This window comes from Amphiprion ocellaris, chromosome 16 (genome assembly GCF_022539595.1).
Source record: "Amphiprion ocellaris isolate individual 3 ecotype Okinawa chromosome 16, ASM2253959v1, whole genome shotgun sequence".
Lineage (NCBI taxonomy): Eukaryota > Metazoa > Chordata > Actinopteri > Pomacentridae > Amphiprion > Amphiprion ocellaris.
In genome coordinates, this window is record NC_072781.1 from 25,405,570 (window position 1) to 25,424,851 (window position 19,282).

General features: G+C 39.5%; 1 protein-coding gene across 1 annotated transcript; it reads left to right on the forward strand.

Annotated features, from left to right (window-relative positions):
- The first annotated feature begins 1,550 nt into the window (after positions 1-1,550).
- On the forward strand, positions 1,551-18,350 carry papolg (poly(A) polymerase gamma). The gene is made up of 24 exons (XM_023279386.3): positions 1,551-1,910; positions 3,780-3,938; positions 4,231-4,297; positions 4,481-4,562; positions 6,548-6,657; positions 6,771-6,824; positions 7,251-7,362; positions 7,642-7,731; positions 7,963-8,101; positions 8,236-8,308; positions 10,171-10,291; positions 10,482-10,566; positions 11,308-11,361; positions 11,981-12,100; positions 12,203-12,312; positions 13,329-13,450; positions 13,544-13,701; positions 13,890-13,990; positions 14,281-14,483; positions 14,598-14,681; positions 14,768-14,827; positions 14,960-15,063; positions 15,172-15,272; positions 16,074-18,350. The coding sequence occupies exons 1-24, from the start codon at positions 1,894-1,896 to the stop codon at positions 16,232-16,234; spliced, it is 2,487 nt and encodes an 828-aa protein (XP_023135154.2). The 5' UTR covers positions 1,551-1,893; the 3' UTR covers positions 16,235-18,350.
- The last annotated feature ends 932 nt before the right edge of the window (positions 18,351-19,282 follow it).

Genomic DNA, 19,282 nt, shown 5'->3' on the forward strand with positions numbered 1-19,282 from the left:
CTTCACTTACACATATTTTGATGACAGCTTTGAAATCTGCCAGGGAAAAGAATCATTAAGCTCTAGTGTGTTCTGAGGGTTACTTCAGGACCAGGGCACAAAACAGGAGAAGGCCCTTCTACCAAGTTCAAGCTGTCTCCTTGGGCAGCCAAGAAACCAGATAATAATGGATACAGTGACGTATTGTGGACAAGTTAAATACAAAAAGTCCGGACAACAGGCTGCAAAGGTAGCAACATGCATATAAATAATCTCCCCATAAGAATGTTGCCTGTACGAGTTTTTTTACTCACAGTTAAATTAGGGCAAGCTCTATTTTAATAATTAAAACCCATCCAGTATTTCATGAAGTGCACATTATTTATTCTGACAGTTACCCTGTCATCCACCCAGATACCCAAGTATTTGTAGCATGATGCTTGTTAACTTAAGCTGTTGGTAATATCAACACCAGCCCAGACAAAATTACTGGCACTAAAATTACATTTTGGTGTGTCTGTCATTTATTCATCTAGTTACTTTCTAGTTTAATGCCTTTACGTTTCCTTCGTTACACCTTATTTTTGTGGTGATGAGCTCCCTGGTGGACACAAGAGCACACACAGTAATATTAAGCACAACATAGCAGTTTTAATTTCCAGAGATGAGGCAAGTTTTATCAGTCAGACTTTATTTGTTTCACACAAAATGCAGGTAACACAAACTGTGTTGTAGGACAACATAATAATAAAAACAGAAACTCCCAGCTCCCACTCCAGTTCCCCTTACACACTATGTTATTGGTGAAGGCCTCAAGAAACACAGTGACTGAGGAAACACTCCAAGCAGGTTAAAGTCAAAAATACAATTGCAACGGAACAATAACAAAAACTAATTTGTGCAGTGATTAAAAAAAATACATAAAAGAGGCAAAAAAAAGGTTACAAATAATGCAGAAAAATAAATAATTTTAAATACAGTCTATAAGCGTATTTTTTTAGTTTGCTTTTTAAGATATCAATATTGTCACTGTGCACACAGAAATGCATTAATAACATGTAATAGTTCATATTAATCTGGTATCTACTCCACTATCCACTATAGTGCGTTGCAACTGAAGTCGTCTACTTTGTTAAACACTTTAACAAATATAACTGTTAACATGACATGAACACAATGCTTAATTCGTGTCAGCTGTAATGGTGGAACCAGAGTTTTGCTGGTTCTCAATAAACAAGCTTTTAGTAGGAAAAACGTGTTGTTTTGAATATACTGTAAACACATGAGCTACCACAGGCTAACAAACTTAGAACTAATAATAGTTGTGCATACATTTGACCGGCGTGCCTTCTAAGCAGCGTATTATACCTTCGCTTTTCTGTAACCTAATTTCCAAGCTAACAGTTTACTATAGCATGGATTTAGGTCGTATTTCAGCCCCTCAGACCCACCTTGTGTCAGGTGTGTTAGCAGTTAGCTGCTAGCGGTGTTGTTGGATTCATCAGCTTCAGGCCTCGCAGGTCACGTGATTTGTGGCCTCTGCGAGGCGGTGCCTGCCGGTGATGGTCGCTCAACGCGCCGCACGCAAACGGTGTTCCAAAAAAACACGGTTACATTTGTAGTTTGGGATTTAAAGAAAAACTCCTAACAGCAATTGAAGTCATAATTCGCCGCCGGCATCCAAAAATGCCGTGTGTTCAACGGATAAAGTAGATATGAAAATACTTTCAGGATTACCAACTGATACGTTATCTGTTAAGAAGTGATTCCGGGTCAGTGGGAAGGTTTGAACTGCTCTCTGGAAAGTGACCATTGTTGTAATCAGGTCGAGGCTGTTACCATTTCCACTTGCTGACTTTCTTAGTTTTTTTACGGGTTTACAGCAGAAAAACAGTGCAAGCGTTTTAGAGTGTCATGAAAGAAATGTCAAGGTAAGTCGTGCATGTGGCACATTTTTCACTTATGAGCGTTTTCCTTCGCGTTTAAGATAGTCCTGAAGAATAGGCTAAAAGCTAACGTTAGCCAACTGTCACAACAACCAAACAAGGCCTACAGCCGCTTGTTGGCTAGCTCGCATTTCTACTGGTGTGTGACTACTGTGAATATGTCTAACGGAATGAACATATTTAAGTTGTTGGTTTAGTGTGTGTAAATGTCAACTAGTAAGAGGTCTGGCTGGAGCGTAAGTCATTAGTTAAACCAATTCTTCCGTAGCAAACGGCTAACGTTTGCTACTTGCTAAATTAGCTAATTTGTTAGCGCTTCCAACCTGTTTGTAGCCTGTCTGCTAACGTTCGCTCGCCGTTTGAGATTGAAGAGGCACATTGTAAGCATGTTTTTCTGAACTCAGTTTTCAAGATGAAATTGTTCACAACTATAAAGTTGGCGTGTGATGTTTTAGTAATGTAAATTAAGCACGTTGATGTCAGTGGATTGTTTACACATGGATTCGCGGTAAGAGTATGCAGGAACAGAACTAGCTAAATCTACATCATAACAAATGCTGCTGGGGTTGATGAATGTCAAACTGTTACCTACATGGGTAACGGCACATACCATGTCCAGTATTTAATGCATGTTTTAAAAGCCCTAACGTTAAAAAGCGAACGTGATGTGCTATACCGCTCCTTTACTTCACTATCCGATAGCAAGCGAAGCACCGACTGATATCCTCGATTTAATGCCGATATTTGTGTGTAAAAGCTTAACAGGAAATGTAAAGTAGCCTATAATCAGTTATAGTCCGCGTCATCTTGTGAGTATTACTGCTTGTGGAAAGCCATCTACACATGACACTAAAATACAAGGCAAACTAACTGATCGACCTCCATGCCTGTATGCTAAATCTTGTCTATCTATTCATGCAGCCTCTTAAAAGACTGTAAAAGCGGAGAGGAGTGGACCAGATTACACGGGCTTGCTGATTTATATATATTGCCCTGTTATTCAAATTAAAAAGAAATGCATAATGAGGTTGATAAATTCCACGATAACTGTATGAATTAGTCAGTGTGTTGCTGATAGAGTAAACAACTTTAAATTTAAGTATCATGAAAATGCACAGAGTATTGCTGATAAAACAACTATGTCAGTATCACGGGCATTGAAAATAATGAAGACCCAAGAATAATTTTACTGAATACATGTAAGGTGAATCTGGACGAACAAATACCACACCAAACTTTATGTAGCTCTTTGTTGTTGGGTTTATGTTTTGTTTTTTTTAAATTACTATTTCATGATCATATGTGTTTATTTTTCTGGCATATTTATTGATTTGAGTTTGAATGAGGAAACATTTTGCAGTTTTAAGCATGTGAGGAATCCCTAACATAGTCCCAGAGGGATATGAGTCAGTTTTCCATGATCAGTGATAAATGTTGCCATAGCTACAAACTCTCTGTACTCAGATATTACCTGCCACATTCCAAGGACTCAGTGATAGAAGTCTGTCTCGCCCTAGCAACACCTTTCTTGTTCTCTTCAAATCAGTTTCAGTGGCTCACACATCTATAGAGCCATAGTAGTTCCTGTCATCTGGATATTCTTTAACGTAGATCCCCATGGTGTATGTTTAATATCTATAGTGTCCTGTGTTAGTGATAAAATGCACTTTTTCCCCAAAAGAACAGAGCTTAGATATACATTTTTTCATATAAGGATTGATTCCAGATGGGAAACATAAATTGAAAGTATTTTGGTGTCTGCTTTGGCACATCACTAGTAACCTTAGGTAGTCTTGGGTATACTGCTTGTCATTTCATGTGTTGTAACTTAGTCCCATATTCTGTTCCTTGCAGCACCATGCCTGGTGGGCAGCAGCCTCAGAAACACTATGGCATCACCTCTGCCATTAGCCTTGCACCGCCACGAGAAATAGATCGCCAGTACACCAAGAAGCTCTGTGATGCTATGAAACCTTTTGGGGTGTTTGAAGATGAAGAGGAATTGAACCACAGGTGAGGGAAAAAAAAAACCATGTTGACTTTTTATGAAAGCACAGCTATTAAGCACCTTTCATTCCAGCAATCACAGCAACGCTTACAAAGGGAGAACAGGTGTGATCACTTCACTGGTAATCTGAACAAACTTTTAAATCAAGCCTTTCCAAGATGGCATTTGATTCTAAAGCTGTCTTGTGCCTCTTTATGTGACACACTTTCATGTCATTGGAGTAACTAAATAAGTATGCCTTGATGCTTAAAGGACAATTTCAGTGCAGCAACTGCTTAAAGTTGTATTTTCTTTCAGACTTGCAGTCCTCGGGAAGTTGAATAACTTTGTTAAAGAATGGATTGCAGAGATCAGTGAATTAAAGGTAAGTTCTGCTATAGTACCGGAAGTCTTTTGTGTCCAAGCCATAATTTCTGTTGCCTTTTGAGGTCATCAGTAGCGACTATCCAATCAGAGACACTAACAAAATTGAATGCTTTCTTCTGGTATGTCAGTAGAATGGAAGAAGTCATACTGACTCTATACTCTGTGCATCCCTCCTTTACAGAACCTTCCACCATCAGCTATTAGCTGTGTTGGGGGCAAGATATTTACATTTGGTTCATACCGACTCGGAGTACACACCAAAGGTATGTCTTGTGGTGTTTTGACATCATCTGTCAAATCTATTCTTTTTAGCTGGCAAATTTTACAAAGACATTAAACTAACATGGCAACAGCCGTACAGTGTTTTGAGCTATATTGGCACTGTAAAAATAGGGGTAGCAGAACATGACTGCCACACAGCACTCAGTTCTTTCTAAGCAGGCGCACATCATTGTTTATGAAAAGCTCAGCTCACCCTGACTACACTAAAGCACAAGGCTGGCATTGTCACATTGCTCTGCTGTTGACTGTTTTTGAAAAGACCAGTTTTGGGGGCAGAAAGCAGGGTAAACATTGGCTGACTGTGAACTGAAGGCATCAGTATGAATGTGGTCTGAGTTTGCCATTGTTTTAAACAAAAAACAACAAATGTGAATGAAAGGTAAAACATTTATTTGAAAAAAAAAATGCACGTACAATACAAATGTTCACCCTATGTTTTAGAATTTGTTTTCCAAAAAAAAATAGTTTGTTTTGTTTTTTTTTTTTAAAGTATATACAGTGTTTTCGATTTATTTAGATAAGTAAGGATGTTCTAAGCTAATCTGCAAATCTATTAAGGTTTCTGGTGGCAATTTTATTTATTATTTGCTATAAGCTATGTAGTCTGATGAGTTTGGATGCTTTGTGTCTATCAAACAGCTATATAGTGTTTCATTACAGTTTAGCCACCTAATATTATTGTCTTGAGTAAACTGTATAGTGGAGCAACTTGCTTTGATTTCAGGACAGTTTGACAGCCCTAAGCCATTTACAATGAGCTGAAAACTGCATTTAAAGATGTGTAATTTGCTCATGCTGGACATATAGAGGATGTACCAAGGCCGAACACACTCTGTAGATGCTGTGAAGACTACAGAAATTCAGTCTGGACTGCACAGTAGTGTTAGATTGGAGTATCTTCACACAAATAACATTTGGTACAGTACAGACGTTGGCTGTCATGAGGCCTCACAAATCAGACAACAGACAAATGACAAATTAGCATCAGAGTTTCATGTATCTGTGACAGGCATTGATTTATTTAGCAGATACATTAAAATATGCATGTGTATTATATAATATGTGTGAATATTCCAACACAATAAAAGGTGGTCTACAAAAGTAATGATCCATGTCTGTGTAGTAATATTTTACAACATACAGTTCTCTCCAAAAATATATAAGTACTGTTGAGTGAAATTGGTGGTTTGTATTATGCTAGGCATTTGTAATTGAGCTCAAAACACGACAATGAGACAAAAGTAGAATCCAGATTGAATTTTTATTCCAGACAGTTCATTTGCAACTAGCAAATACATGTTTAGGCTGTCAACCCAAAAAGATTCTAGACTGACTGAAATCAATTGGTCACAGGGACATCTCTGATTAAATGGATCAACCACTGTTCACTTAGTACACTCTACAGCCTTACTGCCTAAATCATTTACGATATATATTAAAAGTCAGTATTTGCAACATATATAAACATTTAAACCTGGTTGTTGTGTACTAAAATGATAACATATTTAAGCTAGACCAGTGGGCACCTGTCCATATTCACATGATTTCTGAAAATTTAACTATATAACTCTAACCCAGGTAATTTCAGTCTCGAAAATTACACAACAGAGATATTTATTTTATTTCATTTTTTACTTCTTTGTTTGCATTTTGTGAAAACATCTGAATTGTAGACATTTTGTACTGGGACAGTATGTAGAAAACCATAGTGAAATGTTGCTTCACTTGGAAATGATCTTGTTATATGCACCTGGTATCATGTCTCTAATCTGGTTTCCTTTCATAGCTGCTCTACATGTTTTATGGAACTTGCGCTCCAAGATGTTTAACCTTAATGTTTTATCACATGACCTCTTTAAGCTTGAATGCAGCAACTTTGTTAATATTTCACTGAAGTCATTAACCATTTAATCTACTAACCGATATCAATTAGAATTAGACTGATCAAAGTAGCTGTTTTTTACAGGAGCTGATATTGATGCCTTATGTGTGGCTCCACGCCATGTAGAGAGAAGTGACTTTTTCCAGTCTTTCTTTGAGAAATTGAAACAGCACGAAGAGATTAAAGATCTTAGGGTAAGTTATCTTTACATTTTGTTGCCTACACACAGGACAACATAGTCGCATATCACTATGTCCCAGGTTTGTTTTTGATCAACCCTTATGTCTTTGTGTTTTTTCCCATCAAGGCTGTCGAGGATGCTTTTGTACCAGTGATAAAATTCAAATTTGATGGAATTGAGGTGAGTTACGCTAATATCCAATGGATGCACATTGTAGTTTAGATTGTTACCAGGTAAGGAGAGACACAGAGATGAGATACATTATCTGTCTAACTTTGGAATCTCAATGCCTAAGTGTTGTATTTTGCCTCAATTAAATTTCTCAAAACCTTTAAGTAGAATTATTTTAAGACTAATCTTCTACTTGATGTCCAACCACCCATTATTCCTTTGTGTCATGAAAAAGGGGTTAAGTGGTCCTCATCCAGCAATGTGTGACATTTAAATTTTGTTGTGCCTCATCTGTTACTTTTCTAACCTCAGTCTTTTCTGTATGTTACTGTGCTAAGTGGCAATATGAACATGGCAGGTTAAGCTTATCTCATAGTGAGCTAAATTAGATGTTTTCATCTCTTCTGTCTTTTTTGTCTGTCTCCGTCTGAGCAGATTGACCTGCTTTTTGCCAGATTGGCCTTACAGTCCATTCCAGACAACTTGGACCTGAGGGGAGACTCCATTCTGAGAAACTTGGACATTCGGTGTATTCGCAGCCTTAATGGTAAATTACTGTGGCATTTATTTAATCATGTTCTTGCAGCAGTGAAATTGATATTGCTGTTGTTGGTGGTGCTGTTTTTACCGTGACATTCAATAAGCATCAGAGTAGAATAAGCGTATAGTACGTCACATTTGCAGGACCTAGTTGTGGCAGGTATATGAATTCAGATGGCAGAAGTTTGTTCTTCTGAAATAGAAACCCTTTTTGTGGGGATTTCCACAGCTGTAAGAGTGTAATACTTGTCTGACAGTGTCTGAGATTTCTGTTTTCTCATTACAGGTTGTCGAGTAACTGATGAAATTTTGTACCTGGTGCCAAACAAAGAAAACTTCAGGCTGACATTAAGAGCCATCAAACTGTGGGCTAAGCGTAAGTGTTCTTTACATGCCTGATGCACTTGTACATCTCCTGTTTTTGTTTGCTTTTAGTGCATTTTGTTGTATCCGTGGCTGTAAACATTTGCTGCTTTTATCAGCATTGACCATCAATAAATGCTCCTTTCAGTATCCACTCAGTTTAGTGTGTACTTGACAGACACTGTGCTTGTCTTTTGGATAACACCACCTTGTGTCACTGCCTTGCTGTATCTCGTGACTCCAGGTCGAGGGATCTACTCCAACATGCTGGGCTTTCTGGGTGGAGTGTCATGGGCCATGTTGGTGGCCAGGACCTGCCAGCTCTACCCCAACGCTGTCGCTGCCACGCTTGTCCACAAGTTCTTCTTGGTTTTCTCCAAATGGTGAGACAGTTGAATCTAATAATTTCTTATTGTCTTCTTCCGCTTGATTACATCAGAATTTTCCAGCCTTGCATGACAAAAATCACTGTAACTCAGTATTCCCTCCTTTGACGACTACACTTGCCTTTATGTAGGGAGTGGCCAAATCCTGTGCTATTGAAACAGCCTGAGGACAGTAACCTGAATTTACCCGTGTGGGATCCTAGAGTGAGTATGACACCTGAGTTTTATTTCTTAATGTTTACAGTGTCGTTGTGCCTCTGTTTTGCTTGTGTATTGCTGTGTAGACACAGGTAACATGATCAGGACATAGTACTAAAAAGTTGCTTAAATTGAGCTCTACAGCGGGAGCATTTCATTTCTCTTATTTCATGTTTCTTCATCCCTCTGTCCTCATGTGACCATGACATTGATCGGGTCCTCCATCATGAGCTCCAATGGTCTAAACTCTGCTTGTTGGAGGCTTCCCAGAGCAGCTTGGAGCAAGGAAGACTTTTTTTTTCCCCAATGTGGATGCCGTTTATTAGCTAGATAAACCCCTTCAGTAAAAACACTGCATTAGCACTTGAATGGTGCAACAGATGTGGTATCTCTGTTTAAGTCGCGTCAGATGAGTAGAAGTAATGTGTAGAGTAAAATTTAACACTTTTGCACTCCTTTGTTTCAAATTGCCTTGAAAAGGCACTTGTCCTTTATCCCATTTCTGCCTCAGTTGTTTCCACCTGATTTTACCATTCTCTGATCTTTGCTTAACAACTGCTAACGTAAACATCGCAGAGTTATGAATAAGGGCCTAAAGTGAATCATTCAATGTATATGCATAAATTTATCAGCATAAAAATGTAGGATATTTAACACACTGTTTGGAAAACAATAAAAGGATTTTGTTTGAAACTTGTTCTTGTTGCTCTGATGGTAGATGATTTGTTGGTGATAAAGGAAAATGTTCTGAGTTTTAAAATTTTTTAAATGACCTTTATTTAATGCAAACATGGTGCACTCTGTGGTAATAAAAATAGAACAGGGTTTGGAAGATACTTGGTCTGTTACAAAGCAACGGTAGCACCTACAAACTCCTAGATTCACATACTTGTAGGTGAAAGGTTGCTTATGATGTTGAGACAGGTTTGATTCATGTTAGTGAGTGTTTATTTTCACATGTAAACAAATTGTAGATGCCAGCATCCACACACCAGGTGGTGCTACAGAGTGGGGTTAATGTGCGTCATACAGTCAAGAGTATGAGCAGCTGTGCTTTAAGATTATATTTCCTCTGCTAAGACTTTGACATTTATTTGTTTTTTTCACATTTTTCTTTTGTCTTTTAATCTACTTATCCCAAACTAATTGCTTTTTTGCCTCAATTGAAAACGCTCTTGCAGCTGTTGCAGCTGTGACATGTTGTGTGCCTTCAGCAATAAACAGTTATTAATCATCTGTTGGTCTCGTTTCCATTTAGTCACAGTGGCGACTGCTGAGCTCAGGGCTGAAAGTATATCATCAAAGTCTAGCCCGTTAAACAAAATTAGGAACAAAATGAAAGCTAAAACCAGAGATTTCATGGTGACAATATAGGGCATTTTCGAATAGTCATCATGTTTAATAGGAGAAAGTCAAGTGTGTTAAAGACTTTTAACTAAGCATATGTTGTATACTTAAAAAATGTAATGCTGGTTTAACTGATCTATACACACTTTAAAACCAGGCTTGCTCTGCATTTGTTGATACTAGTCATTCATCTGATATTAAGAAAAATGCATAGTATTCTTATGAAGTTCAAGGGAAGATCCTAAAAATATGCTTCTGCCCACAGGTATGAGATCCAGCTGTATAGCCTTAGTAACAGACAAATCAGCTCATATAATGTTTTTAAGGGGTGCATGTCTAATTACATGCAACAAGAACAGTTGAGGAGAAAATGTGAAGCCAGAAAAATGAACTAGGATATACCACGTGTTTGTGTGATGGGGGGGTGGACTTGCTCTACTCTTTCAGCTTGGTGGGCAGAGTGTGCCGACATGTTGGCAAATATTTAATCTTGCTTCCTTCTGCTATTTATAAATCCCTAGGTGAATCCATCTGACAGATACCACCTGATGCCCATCATCACACCTGCCTACCCCCAGCAGAACTCTACGTACAACGTGTCCACGTCAACACGCACCATCATGAGCGAAGAGTTCAAATACGGTAAAGACTTATTCAACGCTGCAGGATTGAAGAATGTGCAATAACAAGTTCATTTGTTTTCTCCAATAACATTGAAATTAGCATCTGGACAGACAGGAGTGAAGGTGCATTTCAGCACACTGAAGTATAAATGAGTGCTGAACTATCAAACCTAATAGGTGTTTGTCTCTCTGTGTGTTGTCATGTACAGGTCTCAGTGTCACAGATGAGATTCTTCAGGGCAAAGCAGAATGGTCCAAACTCTTTGAGCCACCCAGCTTTTTCCAAAAGTACAAGTAGGTGTTAATTTTGTCAGATAAAGGATTGATTTCTGTAATTTTTCTGCATTAAGGATATTAGATTATTTAACATGTCAGCTTGGTACATATTTTTCAAAACATTTTTTGGAGATGAGCCGTTCATGTGACATTTACCGTTTTGGGAGGCTGCAAAATGCACTTGTGCAGTTGAAATGAAGTGATGCAACTTTTTTTCCTAACCAACTTATTTTTTACACTTTTTGGTTTGGGCAGATTTGACTCATCCTAACTGTGGTCAGTCGAGTTTGGTTGACTCATGCTGTTTGTGAAAGTTTCTCCCACGCAGTTGAAGTACCACAGTTAAGTTTGCTGCCAGGTTCTGTTGTTGCTGTTGCACCAACTCTTGAGCTACACGAGCCACCTGAGCAGTGGTGAGACAGTTCATGGTTACATCCTGCTATGCAGCACACAAATCCCAGAAGTTTTACTTCAAAAAAACATCAAAATGCTGCTTGATCAGACTATTTAATGATTAATATCACAATAATATTAAAATAAGCTATAGCATCAGCACAACAGCATTATGCCTGCACAGTAGTATTTTAACAAATGCTGCTTGACCGGGGTCTTGAGGCTGTTTTTTGTCAGGAATACATCTGACAATGTGTCCAATCCCTGTACAAGCATTTAGTGTCTCTCAAAAGGACTCTCTTAGTTTTAGCTGCATAACATTGTGAATGATGGCATGCTTTGTTTTCTTTTTTTTTTTTTTTGCAGACATTACATTGTTCTAACTGCCAGTGCATCCACAGAAGAAAACCACTTAGAATGGTGAGTGTCAAATGGCAGGATCTCTAGTAGATCGATAACGTTAAGGCACCTTCAGTTTTCACTGAGTTTAAATGTCATTGTAACATTTCAACTAAGATAGCTGGCACATCATTCTTGAGTTTTGTGTTTGAAGTTCCTCTATTAGTGTGAAACTGGCCTGTTGCAATATACCAGTTTAATATGTTAAAAATGAAACATTGATTTAGTGTCCATCATATACATATAATAATATATTAAATAATCCGGTGCCAGTAACTCTGCCTACACTGAAACAACACACAGTATAGTTATGACTTTCTGTCCACCTCCTACGCTTATAGTTTAACCCTAATTCAATTGCCGTAAAAGAGGCACAACATGCAATAAAGAAATTTACCACTGAATTAACTGAAAGCATGGAATTATTTCTACAGAGCTCACAATAGTATTATCATGAATTCTTCTGCCCATAATAATCATATAGTGAAAATCTCATATTGTGACCGCTCAGGTGTTTAGCCAATCCTTCACATAATCTGAAAACAAATCTAAATCATGGAAGGAAATTGTCCTGCTATTCTGCTAAGATCAATTTCACTACCGGCATTTTCCATGAATGCATCCCAATGTTTTCCTCCAGGATCGGCCTGGTGGAGTCAAAGATCCGCGTTCTGGTGGGAAACCTGGAGAGGAATGAGTACATCACCCTAGCTCATGTCAACCCCCAGTCGTTCCCTGGGTCCAAAGAGAACCGCAACGAGTGAGTCCAACTTTATACACGTACACAGACAGCTCTGTGACACAGTAAAGCTTTATCCTCCTTATAAAATGTTATTGCGCTCTTTGTATGTTTCTGCTACAGGAACGACTTTGTGTCCATGTGGTTCATTGGGATCATCTTCAAGAAGGTGGAGAATGCGGAAAGTGTAAACATTGACCTGACGTATGACATTCAGTCCTTCACAGACACTGGTAGGTCCTTTGAGATCACTGGGCATTTTCTTGCTACCAAAAAAGTGAAAATGCAGGGCTGTGTTATTTTGTCTGATTCCATTTTGTTTTTCACAGTAAAGATCAGGAATTTCAAATTCATTTTAGTCCAGGGGCCACATAAAGTCCAATTTGATCTCAAGTGGGCCGTAAAATCATCAGCAGTAAAATTTCTTAAGAAAAACAAGTTCAATTTCAGCAGTATTATACCTCAGTTGATCATTTACACATTACAGCTGCCAGATCACAGTGTATCTACAAAGGAGCAAAACATTCTGTCATAGGTATCTGGAACTGAACAATCTAGTATTTTACTTTATGATCAAAACAACTTGTCATGGTCTGTAATTTTTGCCCTTTGCAAAGTCTTCCTTTGGGCCAAAATGGACCATCTGGGGGCCATATTTTTTACACCACTGGTAAAAATAATCGGAGTAGATGAATCGAAGTGGTGACGTGATCAAGTACGCCGGTGTTCCAATTGCACATTAACGATGCGTTCTCCCGTTCTCAGGAGTCCGTACGTCCGAGTCCGAAAGGCCAGTGCAGTTTGTGCACCGCGAAAAACAGGCCAACATTAAAACAATAGTTCAGCTAAGTAGTTCCACATAGACGGACCTTTTCCTCCCAATCGGTCGCGCCCCCCCGTCATGCCTCTGCGCCCCACCAGGGTCACGGGCCTCACTATTTGAGAAACACTGCTATACGCTGTGGTGTTCAGTGTATACAGTTGTGAATAAGATTAGTTGGGTTGAAGATTCATTAGAACTACTGAAAAAATGCCAGGTGACTTTCCGTCTGTTAGGGTTACAATTTTTTGGCAGTTTTTCTGTTGCTGCATGGCTGCAAGGAGAATTTGAAAATATGAATGTACCAAGGTTGGGTATTCAAGTTTCAGTGAGTCAAGAACTAAAAGAACTCATTTACATGACATTGTAAGTCTCACAAACATTCATGACAGAAGTCAGTCAACCTCAACATCACATTGTTCTCTACAGTGTACAGACAAGCCAACAACATCAACATGCTGAAGGATGGGATGAAGATTGAAGCAACACATGTGAAGAAGAAGCAGCTCCATCAGTACCTTCCTCCCGAACTTGTGCAGAAGAAGAAGAGGGTGAGATATCTTGCTCTGCAACACATTTCAACATCACTGTGTATTTGTCTCTGTTTATTCACCTCCTTTTCCAAATCTCCCCCTTTTCTGCAGAGCATAGCAGAGCTGAACCGCAGCTCTAATGGTGGGAGCTCTAAGCGGATCTCTCTGGACAGCAGTCACCTGGACAGCTCCAGAGACACAGACTCAGGGACTCCCTTCAGTTCCCCAACCAGCAAGCCCTCTAAACCTGCATTTGACACAGATGACAGGTGTGATAAGCGTCATCTAGTGCTGTGTGTTTATTTTTACCGCTGTGTTAAATGCATTTCTTGTATCCCCAGATGTTCAGTTCCTCTTTATGTATTTTTTTTCTTTATGGTAACTCTTGACGAGGAAAAGGCTCAAATCCACATTGTGATGCTTAGTAAATGTTTTCTTTCTGCTCTGTATTTTGCAGCGTCAGCCCTCCCAAGCAACTTTTTGTGGAGAGCCCCCCAGCACCCAGTGCAGCACCTGCTGCTAAAGACCAGGGCATGTCCATCCCTGTCATTGGCTCAAGTGAGTTAAAATATTGTAGGTTATCATACAGACACAATCTATATAGTATAAAACAATAAATTGATCTTCCTTTCCTTAATAACACAAAATTTCATTTTTCAGCATCTGTTTAACCTGCAGTCAGTGCCGCTGTCCAGCCATCAGTTGCAAACCTAATAACAAATACTAGTTAAAATCTTGAAATCTAGGAAACAAGATTAATTTGGTGAACAAAACACATGTTCATATTCACAGTGTCAAAGCTGTATTTTATTAAATTTCTTCACATCTGTTTCCCTCTCACTCTGAAGTGCCTCCAGTTAAAGCAAAGCCTCCTTCCCCACCAGCCAGCAGCTCAGTCAGCACAGTGCTGAGCGGGAATGTGAAGCCCGACGCCACCAGCAGCCCCGGAGAGGAGCCCAACGGCCTGGACGACTCCGTCAATGGAGCTCCTGTCAAGAGACCACACTCCCCTACACAAGAGGACCTTACCAAGAGGCACAAAGACGCAGAGGTGAGGACGGCGCTGTTTGTTGATTTTGGACATTTTGGACTCAGTTACAGATTTGGTGCAGTTTGACTGTCATGTAAGACATAAGCTGTGATATTTTTGGGCTTTTTGTTGCAGGTGGTGCCCAACGATGACTCTGCATTCAAAGAGCCATATCCAGTGTCCTCTGACTGCTATACACATGGAGATGGACCTAATCTTGTAAGTGTAACTCTGTCTGCTTTTGTTAACTGTTAGTGTAAACACAGCTACAAAAATGACATTTTGTCTCTCTTCTTCACCATTAGACTTCTCTGTCTGGATCAAAGGCAAAGCCCATTCCAACCATCGATACCTCAAGAACACAGGTAACCGGTTTATGTGCCTGACTAGTTTTCTTTATGTAGTGGACCTGTTTTTCAATGTTGTTGATATGTTTTATTTGTTAAGTTATAAAAGACAAGTCTGGTGATGTATAATGTTGCTGTTTCTTACCTCAGAGACTTCCCAGCATGGAGCTGCCAGATGCCTCCTCACCTCTGCCAGCCAGTAACAGCTGTCGTGTTGTGAAAAATTCCATTAAACTGGCACTCAACCGCCACAAGTAAGTATTAGCTGTTTTTTCCAGATCTGTTAGTGAAGTTGAAACCGCTACTGTTACTTCTAATGAATAACGCTGTGATATTTTTATCTTTTGTTTCAATGTACGTAGCATCACACCTCCCAAACCTCCAGTGTCTGAGGGCGCCGTCACCACTGACGCTCCACCTGCCAGCGAAGAAAAGGGCATGTCCATTCCTGTCATTGGCTCAAGTGAGTGTCAGTTTCTTTGCCATCAGCTCTGCTAGCTGTCATCAGAATGCTCATGGCTAAGATTTTGTTGTGTCACCTTGATTTTTGTCAAGAAAAGCATAAGACAACAAACTGATATTTTTTCCAACACGAAAATAAAAATCTTAAATTATTGTGTTTGTTAATGGACAGCAGTAACAGCAAGAAACTTAGCACAGCCATGAAACAGCTGCAGGAGTTTATCTGGCAAAGACATAGCTGAGGGGAGAAACCAGCAAGAGCTGGGGGTGGTGGGTGTTGCTACCAAGCAGGACCCCAGCAGTGCAGCTATCCCCTGCTGTAAAACTGTATTGAAAATGTATGTCATTGTGGTTTGGCTAAGCCTAAAACGCTGCTGCTAAAGCAGACCAACTTGGACTAATGGAAAAACACTACAAGTTATACATAAAAATATAGACGAAATAGCCATGCAAACATCTCTGAGCAAACCCAAACCATCTCCATGAACATGCAGCATCACTCCACCCTCAGTCTGATGTATTTCTGCCGACCAGGGTGACATGAACCGTGTGCATGAGCCAATAATCTGTCAGTTATAGACAAATAAACCATGCAACAAGATCAGCACCTGTAACTATGATAACTGTACAGAACAAACATGGCTCCAGAATTAGAAAAGCCTGATAAAAACCATATTAAAATGTCAGTGACGAAAAACACATTTCAGTGTTTAAAAAAAACTCAAATGACTAAAATGTGACTACAACAAAACTAAATCAAGTGGCAAAATGAAAAATTTTCTGCCCCCCTTTCTCTTTGTAGAACACACGGCACCCCCCGTCGGCAGCTCCATTCCCACACTAGTGAGCCGAGGAGCCGACCCACTGAATGGAGCAGCCTCCAAGAGACCCCTCTCCCCCTCTATGGAGGAACAGGCCAAGAGGCTGAAAGAAACAGAGAAGGCCAGAATCCACATAGCTTGAACACGCATCTAACAGACTGGAATCATACACAGACAGAAATGGGGCTTTACAGTCAACACCGAGGGGATGACTTCACACAGGGACAGGGAGCAGGTTCAGGTTAGTGAGTCTGAAGTGTGAAGCAGCAGAACGGACCTCACCTCCAATCTTTCAGAGATTACAGATTTGCCAGTGGATAGGGGATTTGGTTAATGCTGTCTCGCTCGCAGCCAGAGGGTGTTTAACCCCACAGTCACCGAGATATGACATGAGAACTAAAGCAGCAGTTTTTTACTCCTTTTCTCCCTCAGTGTTTAAAATGTACACAGTACAGATGGAAAATGGTCTGTTTTCTTCATTTTCCCTTTTTCCAGTTTAACATGTTTTAAAAAAAAAAAAAACAAAGACCCAGGACATTGATCGAGCTTGCTACACACACTTCTGGTGTATGCTGATTTTTTTTGTTTAGTTTAGTTTTTTTTTCTTTTCATTTCTTCTCTCTCAAACAAAAACCTGTACAGTAAATGTTAATGTACATAACTTTTTGTCTTAAAAAGAAGCAAAAGATTACTGTTAAGTCTTTTGACCATTCTATTGTAGTTTTATCTAAAAAGAAAAAAAATGTTTAAAAAATTGTAATTTTTGTGTTTTTCTCTACTGCTTGTCCCAAAACAAAAATGTCTCCAGCCCTGGATATTTTTTGTAGACACTGTATAAGTTTGGATACAGTTGCAGGGAGGATTTGTTGAGAGTTTGCTTGGGTATAACAGAAATCACAACCACAGCTCTTTGGACCAGCGAAACTAGCCAAAGAGGTCTCACGGTTAGTATCAGAATTGCAATGTGTTGGTGATTGTAGACGCCCAGTGACATCAGAGCTTCTCAGGTGCTGGTAAGTCCAAGAAAATCATCCACATAACGGGAACCATCGTTCATTTTCTTGAAGTGTTTCATTGTTCAACTCTTGGAAGGATTAGCACAGAACATTAGAAGAACCATATCGGAATGCTGAACGTTAATCCTTCTGTCACTGGAGCCTTTGCCACCTACTGTTCATCTTGGTTGACGAGTTTCCTGCTCACTTTTCATGGTGTCTTCAAGCCGTCAGATAAGTGTAGTTGCCATAAAAATGTGAGCACTGAACAGTTCGGACAGTTGTAAGGATGTGTTTATCAGTTTTGTGTATGTACCTGTGACAGATTGTCTGACACCTACCATTAACCTCAAGTCCATCAAGAGGACTAAACAACAACAAAAAAGGAATTTGTTCGGGATGCTGCTTGACCCCCCCGCCCTCCAAAACCCCACAGTCACACCCACCACTTCACAGTGGTCTGCTTGCTTGTGAAGTTTGTTCCTGATAAGACCAAGTTTCAGCTGTGAGCGCGTTTCTTGTCCATTGGAAATTTTGTGGTGCTTTGTGGGAAAAAAAAAATGGTTCGAAGCTTTTTGAAGAGTTGTGCCGGTTTGTGTGTGTATGCATGCATATATGGCTGACTGTGTGTGAGCGTGCATGCATAGGTGGTTGTGTTTGTGTTGGAGTGAGACAGAATTCCCCTTGTTTTGGGTGTTAACCCGCTGCGCCTCCTGTGGAGGTTCTTAAAAGGCATCTCCTGGGGCCACAAGTGATGGTGGTGGGGGGTCAGGAGACAACTTTTTACTTGCCTTGGGTCCCAACTCTCCGTCTTGAAGCTGGGTGTCAGGGTTTGATTTCAGAACAGAGGTTATATCTATAGAGTGACCTGTAAAGTGATGCTCACAAGGCGCCCTCTTCATGGAGCAGGTAGAGAGTTGGGCCACAGGCTTTTTTCCAGCACCAGTTTCCCCAACTAAATGTACAGAGAACAGTTTTTTCAAAATGCATATTCTTCATTATTGGGGGTTTTCTTATCACTTTATTTATATTTGCATATTTGTACCATGTGATTTTTTTTTTTAATAGCATTCATAGCAGGTAGGTCTTTTTTGAAATCTGCACCACTCTGTTTCAGACAACTCATGTTTTGCTGTTTGAAAGCATTTAACAAAACAGGTCATTTAGATGTTTGTTTCTAAAATGTATTGAAAGGGTATTTTTGTATGTGTTTATCACTTCCTTTAATTGAATCCGTACACCCATTAAACCCCTAAAAAACTATGTAGTCTGTGCTTATTTTGTCGCATCTATTGCATTGTTCTATGTGTCATTATCAGTTGCACCACATTTAGAGCTCTCCTTGCAGTAATGGGAGGTGTTCTTAATTACTTACACATCATGTTCGCTTTTCTGGGAAAGTCTTAATGCCTTGATGTGCTTGTTTACTGTAATAAAGTAAATCTTAGTCATCAGAAATGGAAAGTGACAGCCTCATTATGACTCTCATCAGTTTCAGAGTAGATTTCACCTGAAGAAAATTAGTAAAAACATGTTAATTGAATCTCCTAAATGAATTGGTGAAACAACAAGCTGTTGCAAGGGTCAGAAAGGAATTAAAATCGTAATTTTACAGCTAACATGGACAAGATGTTCTAAAGTGCTTAAAACAATGGAAATCTACGCGATCCCATGATGTTTGTTCATTGGTCAGTACAGCTTCAGAAGCATTATGAAACAGACCTTGTGGGGAGAAGAATGAACCTTCTTAATGGTAAAGTTATGTATAATCTGTCTATGAGACTGGTTTCCTGCACCCATAGTATCCGGAGTTTAATCCCACGAAAATATCTTGAGCAATCAGGGATGTAACATGGGCTTTACTCAAACTGTAACATGAAGTTTAGCAACTGCATAAGTCAGCCACATAGACTATATAAAAGACGGACATGGCCACAGTGATGTCACTTGTTGGTTTGTGGACTACTCTTCAAGTCCCAAGTTTGGCATTTTGCCGTTGCCATCTTGCTCTTTTTGAAACCAGATGTGATGAGCGAGTTGTGGATCTGACTGAGAACTCAGGGACACAATGATACAATAGCAACCTGTCATTTACAACGAAGCCAGACTCTGCTTTACTGTCTTTTTTTTGCTGTAAATTGGACCATAATTTTCAAATTGACCATCATGTACTAAATACAACTTGAAGCTTGCAA